Source organism: Ammospiza nelsoni, chromosome 22 (assembly GCF_027579445.1).
Source record: "Ammospiza nelsoni isolate bAmmNel1 chromosome 22, bAmmNel1.pri, whole genome shotgun sequence".
Taxonomy (NCBI): domain Eukaryota; kingdom Metazoa; phylum Chordata; class Aves; order Passeriformes; family Passerellidae; genus Ammospiza; species Ammospiza nelsoni.
The window spans coordinates 237259-253935 of record NC_080654.1 but is presented as its reverse complement, the minus strand read 5'-3'; the positions used below and the strand labels follow the sequence as shown (position 1 = coordinate 253935).

General features: G+C 53.1%; 2 protein-coding genes across 2 annotated transcripts in view; one reads left to right on the top strand and one right to left on the bottom strand.

Annotated features, from left to right (window-relative positions):
• AGRN (agrin) overlaps positions 1-12423 on the top strand; it is a 66364-nt gene extending 53941 nt beyond the window's left edge. Inside the window, 10 exon segments of the mRNA XM_059487567.1 lie at positions 451-585; positions 674-770; positions 1199-1363; positions 2419-2530; positions 4839-4955; positions 5458-5647; positions 5930-6017; positions 8505-8729; positions 9410-9513; positions 9952-12423. Of these exon segments, the coding sequence (XP_059343550.1) occupies positions 451-585; positions 674-770; positions 1199-1363; positions 2419-2530; positions 4839-4955; positions 5458-5647; positions 5930-6017; positions 8505-8729; positions 9410-9513; positions 9952-10109 (1391 nt within the window). The 3' untranslated portion in view covers positions 10110-12423.
• Positions 12424-13040: 617 nt separating this feature from the next.
• RNF223 (ring finger protein 223) lies at positions 13041-15170 on the bottom strand. The gene is made up of 2 exons (XM_059487566.1): positions 15116-15170; positions 13041-14343 (listed from the first exon to the last, which is right to left on the bottom strand). The coding sequence occupies exons 1-2, from the start codon at positions 15168-15170 to the stop codon at positions 13499-13501; spliced, it is 900 nt and encodes a 299-aa protein (XP_059343549.1). The 3' UTR covers positions 13041-13498.
• Between the last annotated feature and the right edge of the window lie 1507 nt (positions 15171-16677).

Here is a 16677-nt window from a genome sequence, read left to right as displayed (position 1 = left end):
GGGCACCGAGGGGGTTTGGGGTGTGGGGATTGTGGGGTCTGAGGGGGGTTTGTGTGTGGAGTGGGCACTGAGGGGAGTGCTGAGGGGGTTTTGGGGGTACAGGGATGGGCATTGCGGGGTTTTCACTCCTCTGCAGGGTCTGAGAGAGTTTTTAGGGTACAGGGATGGGTATTGTGGTTTTCACCATTTCTGGGGGTTCTGAGGGAGTCTTTGGGGCTGTTGTGCCAGTGCCTTGATGTCTGCATGCCCATGAGGGACATTGAGGACATGAGGGACACTGGGGACTTTGGATACTGGGGATATGTGGGACAGTGGGGCACTGGGGATTGGTGACAATGTCCCTGTCCCGCAGGCCCCACGTGTGCCTTCAAGAGACTGTGGGGACAATGGGGACATGGGGGACACTGGGGCCATGTGTCAGAGGTTGGTGACAGTGTCCCTGTCCCGCAGGCCCCACGTGTGCCGTCGAGAGGAACCCGTGCGAGCCCTCTCCGTGCCACGCCTCTGCCACCTGCCTGGTGCTGCCCGCCGGGGGGGCCCTGTGTGCCTGTCCCATGGGCCGTGAGGGGGACCTGTGCGAGCGAGGTGGGACGGCAGGGCTGTCCCCAGCCCGGTGTGACCCCTGGGACACCTGCCGTGCCCCTGTCCCTCACACTGCCCGCTTTGTGCCCAGTGACAGAGCAGGACCAGTCCGTGCCCTTCCTGCCTGAGTTCAACGGCTTCTCCTACCTGGAGCTCAACGGGCTGCAGAGCTTCGTGCCCGACCTGCAGTGAGTGCAGGGACAGGGAGGGACAAACCCCTGCCCCACAGCAGGCAGGGCTGGCAGGGCTGGCATGGCTGCCACAGCCTTGGGGTTATCCTGAGCAGCTGGATGGGAGGGAATCCATAATCTACTATATGTAATCCATAACCTATAATCCTTAATCAATAACCTATAGTCCATAACCCACAGTCCATAATCTATAACCCATAATCAATAATCCATAACCCACAGTCTACAATCCATAATCCATAACCCACAATCAAAAATCCATAATCAATTATCCATAAACCATAATCAATAATCCATAACCCACAATCCATAACCAATAATCAATAATCCATAACCCACAATCCAAAACCCACAGTCCACAATCCCTAACCCACAATCAATAACCCACAATCAATAATCAATAAACCCCCCCCCTGCTCTCCCAGGGACAAGATGTCCATGGAGGTGGTGTTCCTGGCCACGAAGCCCAGTGGGATGATCTTCTACAACGGCCAGAAGACCGATGGCAAGGGGGACTTTGTGTCCCTGGCACTGCATGAGGGCCACCTGGAGTACAGATACGACCTGGGCAAAGGGCCAGCCCTGCTCAGGTGAGGGCACTGGGGGCACTGTGCCCTGCCCAGGTGAGCCCTGGCTGATGCCTTGAGAGGCTGCCTTAGAGCAGAGCTAAAGAATAAAGCAGGGATTTATGACAAGTTTCTCCTCAAGGAATCCACCTCGGGCAGCACAGGAGCCCAGCCAGGGCTGCACCAAGATGGACCCAAAATGGTCCCAAAATGATCCCAGGATGAACCAAAATGGTCCCAAAATGCACAGCCGGGCACGGGGTCTCTCACTTTGATCAGTTCTGCTCCGTTTACATATTGCAATTAGTCGTCCAATTCCTGCTTTAGCCCATGCAGTCCCATCCTTGTTTTTCTCTCTCCAGCCCACGGTGTTTGTGCTCCTGGGCTGAGATTTGGATCATTTGTCCTTGGTGCCCAGCTGGAGCAGGAATTGTTTTGTCTCCCTGCTCTGTGCACAGAGCTCACCATCCCATGATGTGAACCCAGACTCACACACTAAAGCAGCACAGCACGTGAAAAATAGAAAAACCAAAACCTGAGGCATCACCTGCTCAGGGCACTTTTCTAGGCTGGTTTTGTAGGTTCTGAGGGCAGAGTTTATAACTTTGGCAGCAAATAATGACATAATTCAGTTTCAGCAGCAAAAGCCTTACTTTGTTGTTACAGCCTGTTTGTATCCAGTTTTCCAAGTTCTTGTGTTTAATTTCTAATTTCAGTTATTGTGTTTTTTCTAATTTCAACTTGCTTGCTGCTCCGTTCATTATTTAGGAGGTGCTTGTTTGTGTATGTGCTGAGACTTCTTTACACAGAGATATATTATATTTTTATATTATTTTCATATTATTTTTATATTTTTAATACTATTTTTCTATGTTTTTAATATTTTCTTCACAGATTCTCACAGACTTTTTAATTTGCCACAGTTGCAAGCCTGCTTTTCTTACCAGAACAGATTGTTCTGCAAACTGATTTTCATTCTTGCGATTCTTTCTCATGGGAACTTCACATGTTCACACATTCAGCTGAGCAAGGCCTGATTTTAGAAGTTTTTTAAGCTTTTTTTCCCTTTTTTCCCCCAGGAGCAAGGAGCCCGTGCCCCTGGACACGTGGGTCAGTGTCCTGCTGGAGAGGAGTGGCCGCAAGGGCGTCCTGAGGGTCAACAACGGCCAGAGGGTCACAGGGGAGTCCCCGGTGAGTGGGGGGACCCCAGCCCTGCCCTGCTCACCTGGGGAGGAGTTTCTGAGGCTCCTGGGCTTTACATTGTGGATTTGAGTGGAATTCCTCAGGCTCCTGGGCTTTAAATCGTGAGTTTGAGGGTGGGGAAGTGGGATTTCTCAGGTTCCTGGGCTTTAAATTCTGGATTTGAGTGGAATTTCTCAGGCTCTTGGGCTTTAAATCATGGCTCGGGTTCCTGAGCTTTAATTTGTGGATTTGAAGGTGGCGAAGTGGAATTTCTCAGGTTCTTGGGTTTTAAATTCTGGATTTGAGGGTGGAAGAGTGGAATTCTCAGGCTCCTGGCTTTAAACCATGAATTTGAAGGTGGAAAACTGGAATGAAGGTGGAAAAGTGGAATTTCTCTGGTTCCTGGGCTTTAGATCATTGATTTGAGGGTGGAGAAGCACCTGTCCCCCCCTGTCCCTGCCCAGGATCTCAGCCAGGTTTCAGGGATGCCTTGGATGAGCCCCCCAGCCTCTCCTGGAGCCCCATCCCTTATTCCAGGTCCTCCCCTGTCCCCTGTTGGAACAGCTCCATGAGGCACCCCTGGGTCAGTAATTAAGGGTTAATTAAGAGCCCCCCAGCAGTGAGAGGAGCCCAGGGGGCAGGAAAGCCCCAGGCCCTGCTGCTGCTGCTGCATCCCTTGGTGCTTGCTCTGCTCTCCTCCCAGCTGGGAATTCTGCAGTTCGAGCCTCTCCCTGTCCCTCCCTGTGCTGTGCCTGCGTTCCTGGGGTCTCTCCCTTCCCTTCATCCCTGGGGTCTCTCCCTTCCCTGCATTCCTGGGGTCCCTTTCCTGCATCCCTGGGGTCCCTGTGCTGTGCCTGCATTCCTGGGGTCCCTTCCCTCCCTCTCCAGGAGAAGGCAGGAAAATCCCTGCTGGCTGCTGAGCTCATCCCCAACCCCACAGAGCCCAGCCTGGCATTTCCCTGCCCTCCCTCTCCTCTCTCCAAGCTCCTCTGAGCAGAGCAGGGCCCTGGGTGGCAGTGACCCTCCTGCCGCCCCCAGAGCCACCCAGCGCTAGTGGCAGTGGGGCTGTGGCAGCCCTGCCCGTTGCAATGGCACCCCACTGATGGGGCACCCCACTGATGGCCCTTTTCTCTCTTTTTTGTTTTTTTCTTCTCTCTCCCTTTGATTTTCCTTTGTATTCTCCCCTCCCCTGCTGTCTGGATCCCAGAAATCCCGTAAGGTACAGATAAGTATGACCCCCCACGCCTCCATCTCATCTGCCATTGGCACCTCCTCCCTTCCTTCCTTCCTTCCTTCCTTCCTTCCTTCCTTCCTTCCTTCCTTCCTTCCTTCCTTCCTTCCTTCCTTCCTTCCTTCCTTCCTTCCTTCCTTCCTTCCTTCCTTCCTTCCTTCCTTCCTTCCTTCCTTCCTTCCTTCCTTCCTTCCTTCCTTCCTTCCTTCCTTCCTTCCTTCCTTCCTTCCTTCCTTCCTTCCTTCCTTCCTTCCTTCCTTCCTTCCTTCCTTCCTTCCTTCCTTCCTTCCTTCCTTCCTTCCTTCCTTCCTTCCTTCCTTCCTTCCTTCCTTCCTTCCTTCCTTCCTTCCTTCCTTCCTTCCTTCCTTCCTTCCTTCCTTCCTTCCTTCCTATTTTTGTGTTTTTCATCTTCCCCATCTGGTTTAGGATCCCTGTAGTTTAGTCTTTCATTCCCAGCCAGTTGTCACCTTTTGTTGTTGGGACCATTTCAATCAATTAATCTGGTCATTTATTTTGTGTTAATCCCACACAGCATTAGTTAGTGCTCCATGTCACCCTGTCCTTGCTGTGGCCGTGCCTCCATCCCAGAGAATTCCCAGCAATCCTGGGGCTGGTGACAGCAAGGAGGGGATTTTCTCCTCCAGAACCACCACGTGGGCTGCAGGAGAACCTCCTCAAGCCATGGGGTGCAGGAGAAAACCTGAAGCTGCTCCCCAAACCTTGGGGCGGCCAGGCTGGATCCCTCTGGAAGGGGCTGGGATTGAGCAGGAGCCCTGCAGGGCTCTGAGTGATGTCTGGGGACCCCGATTTTGGGGGGCACACCAAAGCAGAGCCCCCTGCCCAAAAAACTCAATCCAGGGGAAGCCTTTCCCAGGTGCCTGCTGGGGGTGGGACCTGGCAGTCCTTGGCATGAGGAGGTTTCCTGGAGGCTCCATCCGTGGAATCATAAATAAAATATCATCAATCAATTACCATCCAGTCTCCCAAACGGAGAGAGCCACGGGGACCATCAAGGCCAGCTCCTGGCCCTGCTTGGGACACCAGGGATGAGCTGACCCCTTGTCCTTGCTGTCCCTGTTCCCCCAGGTGCCTCACATGGTGCTGAACCTGAAGGAGCCCTTCTACGTGGGGGGAGCCCCCGACTTCTCCAAGCTGGCTCGAGCAGCTGCCATCTCCAGCGGCTTCGAGGGAGCTGTGCAGAAGGTCAGGTCCTGCTGGGACAGCCTGGTGTACTCTGGGACAGCCCCCTGTCCTGCTGGGACAGCCCAGTGTCCAGCTGGTCATTCCAGTGTCCCACCTGTCCTGGGATGGACCTGGGAGCTGTCCTGGTGGTGGAAAAGTGGCACCAGTGGGGAACAGAAGGGGAGTTTGGGAACACTTGGATGGGTTCCCATCATCTTAGGGATGGATTCTCATAATCTTAGGGATGGGTTCCTACCCTTGGGATGGGTTCCCATCTCTTGTCCCCACGGACACTGCCTGGTGTCCCTAGATCACCAGAGGTGGGTGGACATGGACCTTCAGAAGATCCCAGCCTGGTTTGGGTTGGAGGAACCTTCAATCTTCCCGTGTGCCATGGGCAGGGACACCTTCCACCATCCCAGCCCCATCCAGCCCAGCCTGGGACGCTGCCAGGGATGGGAATTCCGCGTTTTTGGGTTTTTGGCCCTGAGCAGCTCCTGGCTGACCCTTCCTGCCCCTGCAGATCTCCGTGGGTGGCGTGTCCGTGCTGAAGGAGGAGAACATCCGCAGTGCCAGGGAGGTGTCCCCGTTCCAGGGGCACCCCTGCACCCAGAAACCCAACCCGTGCCAGCACGGGGGCATCTGCAGCCCCAGCCTGGGCAGCTACCAGTGCTCCTGCCACAGGGGCTTCTCGGGGGCACACTGCGAGAAAGGTGGGTGCCAGGGGGCTGGGGGTGGCCGTGGGGAGCTGGGGATGGCACAGGGAATGTGGAGGTGGTCACAAGGGGCTGGGAGTGGCCATGGAAAGGTGGAGATGGCCCAGGGGCTTGGAGGTGGCCATGGGAGGCTGGATGGAAAACCTCCACCAGAAGTTCAGCACACCCTGCAGGGGTTTCCTGACCGTTCCTTTCCCAGGAATTCCCTGGCTTTCCTGCCATTCTTTTCCCAGGAATCCCCTGCCTTTCCTGGCCATTCTTTTCCCTGTTTCTCCCCAGTGATCATTGAGAAGGCAGCAGGGGACGCCGAGGCCGTGGCCTTCGATGGCCGCACATACCTGGAGTACCACAACAGCATCACCAAGAGGTACCTGCCCCACCAGGGAGGAAAAGCTGGGATCCAGGAGCTCCAAACAGGGCTGGATGTTCCTGGCACTCCCCTCTTGGTTTCCCCCAAATTCCCAGCTCCAGGCCTGGCTGTGGGGCTGGCAATGGGGTGGAGGTGGATCCTGACTGTCCCTCGGGGATGGAACACGTGGGATTGTCCCAACCCCATGCTGGCGAGGACCCTGGGGTGTCCACAGATGTGCTGCTCCTTGGGAATTCTCTCTGGGAATGAGCAGAGCTGCTCCAGGCTGGAAATTCCTCCTCATCCTTGGGAATTCTCTCTGGAATTCTGGAATTCCCTCTGGGAATGAGCAGAGCTCCATTTGGGCTCCTCCAGGCTGGAAATTCCTCCTTCAGGAGACTCCCGTGTCCTTCTGCCTGTCCCAGTCCCAGTGTCCCAGCCCTGCTGGGGGGTGTGTCCATGTGGAGCTGCTGTCTGTCCCTCTCTGGGTGTCTGTCTGTCCCTCTCTGTCTCTGTCCCCTCTCAATGTCACTGTTTCTCTGTTTCCAAGCCACCTGAGCAATGAGATCCCAGCGTAAGTACGGCCCTGCCACCCTCACCCCATGTCCCCATTGTCACCCCAAACCCCGGGGCAGCTCAGGGCAGGGCTGGGGGGAGGAATCTGGGGCCTCTCCCAGGGTTTTGGTGGAAAACCCCCCCATTCCAGGGAGAGGAGGGCCCAGGTGCTGCCAGCAGCTCGTGGGGCTGAGCAGGAGCTGCCTCACCTGTGTCACATCCAGGTGTTGTCCCCGCCCTGCCACCCCCCAGCATGCCTCAAGGGAATTTTTAAGCATGATTTTAATAAGGATGAGCACAGGGAAGGAAAATTCCTGTGGCTTCCTGCTCCAGCAGCAGCCTGAGGTGTTGGAGATGGAAACTGGGGGTGCTGATCCTTGATTTTTCCAGTGTGGATGTGGAACCCCTCAGAACATCTCCAGTGTGGATGAGGGGTCAGAAAAAGGGTCAGGGCAGGAGGATGGGGACAAATCCCAATCCCTGGACAGCTGAGGTTTGCTGTGGGTCTGTCCTGCATGGAAGGGAAGCCCTAAAAGGGTTCCTAAAATTCCCTGCTCTGTGCGGGAGCGTTCCCTGCTGTGGGAAGGGGGGGATTTGGGGGGATCCCTGCCTGTCCCATCCCACCCCATCCCATCCCATCCCACCTCATTGTGTGGGGGCTGAGCTGTGCCTGTGCATGGGGGGCTGCAGAGCCGCCACCTGCATGTCCACACTGTTGGGAGGGGCTGCAAAGGGATTTTTAGGAATTTCAGGATTATCCTGAGCATCCTCCTAGGCTGGGCAGTGCCCTCCAGCAGTGTGAGCTCAGAATTGTCCCTGTGTCCCCTCCCCGAGCCACATCCTTGCTGCCTTGTGTCCTGCAGAGGGAATGTCACCATTCCCAGCCTTTCCCCAGCCAGTTTGGACTGTGCTTCTCCCACATCCCCTGCTGGGTTTGAATGCCCATAAAAGTGGAGCTTTCCTCCTCCAGGGAAGCTCTAGAGGATAGGAAAGGAAAAGAAAAAGAGGAAAGAAAGGCAGGCAGGGTCTCCTCGCTGTCCCTCGCTTATGGCTCGCTCCCCTTTTCTCCCATCCGAGTCCCGAGGCGCTGGATTTCCCCTCGGAGCCCAGGTGAGTGCCCAGGTGTGCCTGTCCCCTGCTCTGCCCGTGCCCCAGCATGTCCCTGTGTCCCTGTGTGTGTCCTCTGTGTCCCTGTCCTGGCTTTTTATCCATGAGGGATGAGCTCTGCACAGGGGGGACGGCAAAGTGCCACCAAGCTGAGGGACTCTGCAGGGACAGCTGGGCTGTGTCCCACCCTCTGGATGCAGTATCCCTCAGGAATAAAAGGCTCTCTGTGGTGTCTCTCTGTGTCCCACTCCAGCTGTTGCCAGGAGCCTCGTGCCTGTTCCAGAGGCAAAAATCAGGATTTCAACCTGGGCAAAATCCCATCTTCTTGTTGCCTCCATGCCCTTCCTGTGACCGTCCCCAGGGTGCCACTGCTGCTGTGTCACAGCTGGCAGGGATTGATCCTTTTGTCCCATGAGGAGAAAAGCAAGGGATCTCCAAAGAATCTCCTTCCTATGTATCCCAACCTAGGAGTGGGATGGAGGCTATCCCAGCTGGTTTGTGGGATGGAGATTGTCCCAAAGGCTGCCACCTTTAGGGCAGCAGGTGGGCACAGACCCTTCCTGTGTATCCCAGGAGTGGGATGGAGGCTGTCCCAGCTCCGAGCTGTTTGGTGGGATGGAGATTATCCCAAAATCTGCCACCTTTAGGGCAGCAGGTGGGCACAGACCTTTCCTGTATATCCCAGGAGTGGGATGGAGGCTGTCCCAGCTCTGAGCTGCTCAGTAGGGTGTAGATTATCCCAAACCCCATGACCCTCCAGGCCAGCAGGTGGGGACAGGCGGGGAGTTCATCCCCGGGGGAGGAGGAGGAGGATGAGGAGCTGCCCGTGGCGTTTCCCCACAGTGAGAAGGCCGTGCAGTCCAACCACTTTGAGCTGAGCATCAAGACGGAGGCGACGCAGGGGCTGCTGCTGTGGAGCGGGAAGGGGCTGGAGCGCTCGGACTACATCGCCCTGGCCATCGTGGACGGGCGCGTGCAGCTCAGCTACGACCTGGGCTCCAAGGCCGTCACCCTGCGCTCCAGCGTGCCCGTCAACACCAACCAGTGGGTGCACATCAGGGCCTCCAGGTCAGACACGGCGGGACTGATGATCGGGATCAGGGTCTGGATCTTGGATCTGGACCGGGGTCAGGATCAGAATTGGGATTGGGATCTGGATTGGGGTCAGGATGAGGATTTGGATCGAGATCTAGATTGAGATCGAGATTGGGATCTGCATTGGGATTGGGATCAGGCTCTGGATCAGGATTGGGATCTTGCTCTGGATTGGGATCTGGATGGGGATTGGGATCGGGATCTGGATCTGGATTGGGATCAGGTTGGAAAAGCTGGGAATGAGGCAGCTGAGCCCCGTGATCCCCAAGGAACTCTCTTTGGAAAAGAACTCTCAGAGCTTTGGGTCTGGAAGCCAAAGCATGGAATTAAACCCAGGATTTGATCTGAGATCTTGGAAAAGGCTTCCAGACTTAGGTGCCAGAAGTGAGGATGTGGATTTAGAGTTTAAAGCAGAGACACGTTAAGTAAAGGAAAGTTTTAGAGTTTAAGATATAGAAAAAATAAAGTAACTACAGCCCTGTAGCTGGAAAAGCACTGGTGGGGATATCCCAGGAATGGGGTGGGGATTATCCCAAAATCTGCCCCCAGTGGTTCCCAGGGTCAGAACTTGCAGGGAGCAGCTCTGGGCTGGCTCTGGGGCTGCTCCTGAACTCCTGCTGTTGCTGAACTCCTGTTGTTCCCCTCGGGAGCAGGGTGCAGAGGGAAGGCTCCCTGCAGGTTGGGAACGAGGCCCCCATCGCCGGCTCCTCTCCCCTCGGGGCCACCCAGCTGGACACGGACGGGGCGCTGTGGCTGGGTGAGTCTGGGGAGGGACATCCCCGTGTCCCCTGAGGGGGCTCAGGGCTGCAGCGGGCTGGGGATGTTGGGGGTGTCCCTCCCTTCCTCCCTTCAACACCCTCAGGTGGCTGAAAAATGCCCTGTCCCCTGTCCCCCTGTGTCACGTCTGTCTGTCCCCTGTCCCCTGCCCTGTCCCACAGCTGATGCTGTGCCATTTCAGGGGGGCTGTCCCCTGTGCTGTCCCCAGTCCCAGCTGACCCTGTTCCGTTCCAGAGGGTCAGCTGGAACGAGGTTTTGTCCTGTCCCCTGTGCCATCCCCTGCTCTGTCTCTTGTGCCCTGTGCAGTCCCCTGATTTGTCCTCAGTCCCAGCTGACCCTGTGCCATTCCCAGGGGTGCTGTCCCTTGTGCTGTCCCCTGCTCTGTTCCTGTCCCAGCTGACCCCTGCTCTGTTCCCAGGTGGGCTGGACAAGCTGAGCGTGCCCCAGCGCCTGCCCAAGGCCTTCAGCACGGGTTTCGTGGGCTGCATGCGGGACGTGCTCGTGGACCGGCGGGAGCTGCACCTGCTGGAGGACGCCCTGAACCAGCCGCGGATATTGCACTGCTCGGCCAAATAGAGCCCAGGGACCTCCCTCCCGCCTCCCTCCTCCCTCCCTCCTGCCTATTGCTGTAATTATTTTCTATTTTTGTAAACTTATTGCTTTTTATATTTTTGGGGGGGACAGGGAGGGCAGGAAACCCTTTTTGCTTTCGGGCTCTGGGCCTGAGCAGCGGAACAAAGCTCGAGAAGTGACACCAGAACTCTCCCACTGCAGCGTCGATCTTCTTCATACTTGAAGCTTCTTTTGTTTTGGGGTTGTTTTCCCCCTTTTTTCCTGCTGTTTTTGGGGGGTTTGTTCCCAAAAACAACCCTGTTTTCCCATGGGGGAAACGCTGCTGGTGCTGGCGAGGCCTTCACGGATTGGCGGGGTGGGAATTCCCGCCCTGCTCCGGGCTCTGGCTCTTCCAAACCTTCTCTGGCCCCGTGTTCACCTGATTCCTGCTGCCCCCGTTCCTCTCACTGTAATTTATGTGTGTAAGGATCTCAAGTGCTTTTCTCCTCCGAGCTCTGCTCAAATCAGGGATGCCACGCACTGGAAGGGAGAGAGCTGGGCCCAAGCTTCGCTCTGCGCTCTCCTCGGGACTCTTTGCTGGACTCAGAGGTGCTGGGGAGGCAAAAATGTGGATTTTTCCAGCGGTTCTCCTCCTCCTCTCGGACACGTGCAGGAGCAGCTGTGAAACCTCATTGCCACATTTTGTGTTCATCCAGACGTGTCCTGACCCCTCCCCGGCCACCGAGCCTTGGCTTCCCTCGTGCTGGGGATCACTTGGAGCTCCTCTCCAAGAGCTGGGAATTCTCTCCCTCTCCCAAGAGGACCAGGAGATTCCCTGCTCCTCCTCAGAGATCTCCTGGACGTGTCCTTCCATGCCCCACAGCCTTCTCCATCCTCTGGCTCCCAGCCTGGCAACGCAGAGCTGCCACTGGAGCCTCTCCCACCAAGAAAATTGGGAATTTTTCACCTTGGACTTGGAGTTTTTGGGTCTTCCACATCCTCTGGATGCTGCCAGCCCTGCAGGAACGGCTCCAACGGGAGCAGGAGCGGGGCTGGGGAGTATTTGGGGGGAATTTGAAGCATTTTCTTCCAGGAAAGGAAAGTTTTGGGGCCAGTTGTGAAGTTTCTGGGGTGTGGCTGCACCTCTGGCTGCAGCTCAGGGTCCTCTGGATGTGGAGAAGAACAGAGGGATCCCAGCCCTGGAAGAAATCCCGTCTTCCATTGGGATTCCTTCTCCATGGAAGGATTTCCTGCTGTTTGTGGCCTCTGTGTCCCTTTCCCACCCTCAGCTGGAATTCTCTGTGGAAAAACAACTTTGGGGATTCATCTGCAGGATCCCACCAGGTTCTGGGTGGGAGTTCCTGCCCAAGGTGCCAGAATTTGGCTTTTTTTCCCCTTAATTTCTACCCCACCTTGCAGGGCACCCTTTGAAATGGGAGTTTTGGCACCAACTTTTGAGCCAGGAAAGGTCAAATTTCTTCTCTCAGGGTGAGCTCTGAACAAAGGTGGAACCAAGAGGGAAAACCAATGGAAAAACCACTTGGATCTGCTTTGATTTTGTTTATTTGATTTTTTAAAAAAATAAATATTTCCAACCTGTGAGATTCCTGTGGAAAATGCAGGGTTGAACATTCCATGGGGGCTGTGCCCTGTGTGGGATGGGGGCTCTGCTGTGCCTGGGGGTTCTGTGAGTGCCAAAATTCCCATTTTCTGGGGCTGCTGGGTCCAAATTGGGATTCCTGGTGGGAAATGCTGGGCTGGGCTGGGCTGGGAGGGAGGTGTATGGGAGATTCCCCAGTCCCAATTTTAGGAATTTGGAATGGCATTCCCAGCTGGGCTGGTGTTCCAGCTAAATCCAGAGGGATGGGGAAGCTGCTGATTTTCAGGATAAAGTCAAAGAGCAAAAAAAAAGCCCCAAGAATTGAACAAAAATAAATATAAAATCTCATTCTGCTTTCGCTGGGGCTTGGAAATGCCTTAAATCAGGATTTGTGTCCTCATGGGTGAGCATTGGGAATTTCCAGCAGCGCATTCACCTGGGCTTTATTTTTAACAACATTTCTACCACAGAACGTGCCAAAAAAAAACCAACAAAAAAAAAAAAAGAACATCGAGGTTGGGCTTTTTTTTCTGGATTTGATATTTTTTTGGCTTTTTTTTTAATTTAAACCCCTGAGGTGTCCATGGAGAGGGTGAATTCCTGACCTGGGGAGCTGCTGGCTGAGCTGTGGCGGGCGATGCGCAGTAGAGGAGCAGCATGATGTAACCATTACTAACTCGTGTCTTTCGTCAAATCACCCAGAAATAAAGTTTGGAAACGATTAAAGAGGTTTTTAAGGGGCCTGCTGCTTCTTTTTTTTCCTAGGATAAAGGAGAATCCTGCTTTTCTCGGTGCTGTTTGCTGGGCAGAGGAAGGGGAAGCTCCTGCGTCTCCTCAATTCAGTTGTTCCAGGAATTCCAACCCCAATCCCAGGGCTTTGCAGGATTTTTGTGTCTTTCCTTCCCCTCTGTGGTTTCAGCTCGTGGGGGCACTTTTCCTTCTTTGTCTCTTTTATCCCCCTCAGCACCAGAGAACCCTCCCAGCCTCTGGAATTCTGGTATTTCACCTTCCCAACCTCTGGAATTCTGGTGTTTCCCATCTGTTCATCCAGCCCTCCCCATCCCAGCTCCTCACAGGAATAATCACGGAGCTGCTCCAGAAAAAAAAAAAATCCCTTTATTCCCTCAGGAGCTGGAGGAAGGGGGAGCCTGGGGAGCTCTGGGTGCATTCCCAGCCCTGGAGTCCATGGAGAGCCCGGCAGCAGGATGGATGCACGGGGACATTCCAGAGGCACGGGAAGGACATTCCAGAGGCACGGGAGTGCGGTGAGCGGGATGTGGGATCTGCCACAATCCCAGGAATGCAGCAGGTCCTGCTTGGCACCGGATGGAGCCGAGATCCAGGAAAGGCTTTGTCCTGTCCCTTGTCCCCATGGAGCTGAGCAGATCCAGAAGCTCTGACTCTACTGGAATGGGGATTTTGCCCCAGATTCTGTGAGGACAACAGGTTCTGTTCCTGTTCCTCATCCCTGAGCAGATCCAGAGGCTCTGGCACTACTGGAATGGGGATTTGGTCCCAAATTCTTTCAGGACATCAGGTCCCATTCTTGTCCCCATCCCTGAGCAGCCCCAGAGCCCTGTCCCTATTGGAACGGTGGCCGTGTCACCGCAGTGGTCAGGACAGAATGTCCCATCCCTGAGCAGCCCCAGAGCCCTGTCCCTATTGGAACGGTGGCCGTGTCACCGCAATGGTCAGTACAGAATGTCCTGTCCCTATTGGAACGGTGGCCGTGTCACCGCAGTTGTCAGGACAGAATGTCCCTAGTGGAACGGTGGCCGTGTCACCGCAGTGGCCAGGACAGCAGGCCCTGTCCCTAGTGGAACGGTGGCCGTGTCACGGCCGCGGCGGCCGCGGTGGCTTTGGGGGGCAGCAGCTCGGGCCGGCTGACGGCCGCAGTCCGCGTGAAGCAGCGCAGGTTTCCCGTCTTGAGCGCGCACTGCACGGGCCACAGGATGATGCAGAAGAGGATGATGAGCAGCGCCGAGAGCAGCACGATGCGCTTCCAGTCGTCGCACAGCTCGCAGCGCGACAGCCGCCCCGCCAGCCCTCCCGGGGCCGCCTCGGCGCTCTCGGCCTTGCTCAGGGCCACGTCGATGGACACGCACGACTCGGGGTCCTCGGGGTCGCCGTCGGAGGCGCGGCGGCAGCAGAGCTTGGTGCCGTCCATCCAGAGCTCGCGCTCGCGCTGCAGCTCGGGCGGCAGCGTGGCCAGCAGCTCCTTGCTGGTGCGCAGGCCGGGCGCGCCCTGGCTGGGCAGGTTGGTGGGCTGGCGGCAGAAGGGGCACGGCAGCAGCTCCTGGCCCGCGCCCAGCGCCGCGCTCAGCCGCGCCACGCACTCCAGGCAGAACACGTGCGAGCACTGCAGCAGCTTGGGCGTCTTGAAGGTGTTGTCGTAGGTGTTGAAGCAGATGGAGCACTCGACGGGCGAGGCCGGCTTGGGCGAGCCGGGGCTGGCGCAGCTCGGGGAGCCCGCGGGCGAGCGGCCCTTCCTGCGGGCATCGCCCGGCGACGGCAGCACGATGGGGCTCAGCGGCACCGGCACCGAGCCCGGCGAGGCGGGCACCGGGCTGGACGGGGACTCCGGCGTGCTCGAGTGCCACAGCTGCGGGAAGCAGGACATGATGGAGCCCCCCGAGGGGAACTGAGCCCGGGGAGACTCTGCGAGAGAACAACAGCACGGGATTCATTTCATTTCATTTCATTTCATTTCATTTCATTTCATTTTTTTAAATTTTATCTCATTATTTTATTTTATTTTATTCTATTTTATTTGTATTTATTTTATTATTTTATTTTACATTATTTTATTATTTATTTTATTCTTCTATTCTATTTATTTATTTATTCAGAATCACCCACTTTTTATTTCATTTTATTTATTTTTATTTTATTAAAATTAATTTTATTTATTTATTCAGAATCACCTCCTTTTTATTTAATTTATCTATTTATTTACTCAGAATAATCCACTTTTAATTTTGTTTCATTTATTTCATTCTCTTTCTTTTATTCTATTTATCTATTCAGAATCACCCACTTTTTATTTCCTTTTATTTATTTTATTCTATTTTATTCTATTCTATTTATCTATTCAGAATCACCCACTTTTTATTTTATTTATTCTATATTATTTTATTTTATTCCCTTATTTATTCAGCATCACCCACTTACTATTTTATTTATTTTACGTTATTTTATTTTATTATTTATTCAGAATCACCCACTTTTAATTTATTTTAATTTACTTTTTTTTTTTCTCTTATTCTCCTAGTTTTGTCTGGCCTTACCCTTGTGTAGCCCCAAAAAACCCATTAAGAAAAGCCAGCAGCCCTCAGAGATCCCCCCAGACCTTTCCCAGCAGGAAATCCGCTGGAATTGCAGGGACAGGAGCCAAATTCCCACCAAATTCCTCCTTTTGGGGCAGAAAAACCAGAACTGGACCTACCCCGGGCGCTGGGAGCTGGGAGGAGAGCAGAGGATTCCATGGGGGAATCTCTAAATCCTGGGCTTATGGAGCTGAGCCCGGCCTAAGAGACAGACAACATTTTCAGTGGGGAGATAATGGGGAAAAAAGGTTTTTTGGGAGATTTGGGCCGTGATCCTGGCTCCTGGGAGATGGAATTTGGGGGAAAAACGAGGGAAGGGAGGAAATCCAGGATTTTCCTGTTAAAAGTGTGGAATTCTCAGCCTGGAGCTGCAGCTGTGACAGCGAGGAGGAAACGGCTCCTGTCCCTTCATCCCCCTCAAAATTCCCCAAAATTTGGGGTAGTTTAGGCAACATCAGCATCCAGAGCCAAATTTCAGCTCCTGTTCCTTTATCCTTCTCAGAATCCCCCAAAATTCAGATTATTTTAGCTCCACCTGCACCCAGACGCAACATTTCAGCTCCTGTCCCTTCATCTTTCCTGGAACCCCCCAACATTTGGGATATTTTAGGGATCACCTGCACCCAGACCCAAATTCCATCTCCTGTCACTTCATCCTTCCTGGAATCCCCCAAAATGTGGATTGTTTTAGCTCCACCTGCATCCATACCCAAATTTTGAGCATCATCCTTCCTGAAATCCCCCAAATTCAGATTATTTTAGGGCCCACCTGCACTCAGCCCCGAATTCCATCTCCTGTCCCCGAAAGCTGCAGGAAATTCCTGGTGACAGCTCCGGGCTGGATTTCCCAGAACATTTCTCTGGGATGTGTCACCGAGATTTGCAATGCTCAGCTGGTTCCTGTAATTACAGCTCGCCCCAGCAATTAAATCTGAATTTAAATTAGGAAACACCAAATATTCCTGACATTCCACAAGGAAAAAACAAAAAAATCTCCATTATTTATGGTGTATTATTTATAATTATTACAATTTATAATTTTTAATTTATAATAATTATATTATTTTCTCATTATTTCTATTTTTATCTCAATATCTATTTATCTAAATTATTTATATCTTTATATAGTGTGCATATATTTATTTATTTATATATTTATATTAAAGATATTTCTATTTATATATTTATTTATGGATTCATATATTTAAATACCTAAGTATTTATATATTTATAATAATAAACGTATATATTTATTTATTATGTAATTCCGCTCATAACTACCCTTCAGAACTTCTCTTTTTTTGTGCTTCTCTTCATTTAAATATGAATTTATTTTTTTTAGGGTGCAGCTTCTCCTGAGGTTAAATTTTGTGCATTTCCAACTAATTTTAATGGGTTTTAATGTATTTTTTAAATTTTTTCCTGCTTACAGATAAATCACATATCCAAGCCCAAACTGGCCCGAAGATGAGGAAAACCTGAGGCAGTTTTTTCCTTTCAATCTTTATTTTTTTGCTAAATATTCCCTTTTTTCCCATCCCCTAAATGCAGATTTTTGCAGTTCCCAGGTGTTTTTCAGAGATTTTCAGGAATTCTGAGCAGCTGAGAAAGGGAGAAGCCTTGGCTTGCCCAAGTTCTTATTGCACAATTATGAATTATGAAATTA

Excerpts from the sequence above, each read along its gene's own strand:
- RNF223 (XM_059487566.1), bottom strand. The coding sequence starts at position 15,170 with ATGGAATCCTCTGCTCTCCTCCCAGCTCCCAGCGCCCGGGGTAGGTCC. Across the intron at positions 14,344-15,115 it reads CCGGGGTAGGTCCAGTTCTG|AGTCTCCCCGGGCTCAGTTC; the intron begins GTTTTTCTGCCC and ends GTTCTCTCGCAG.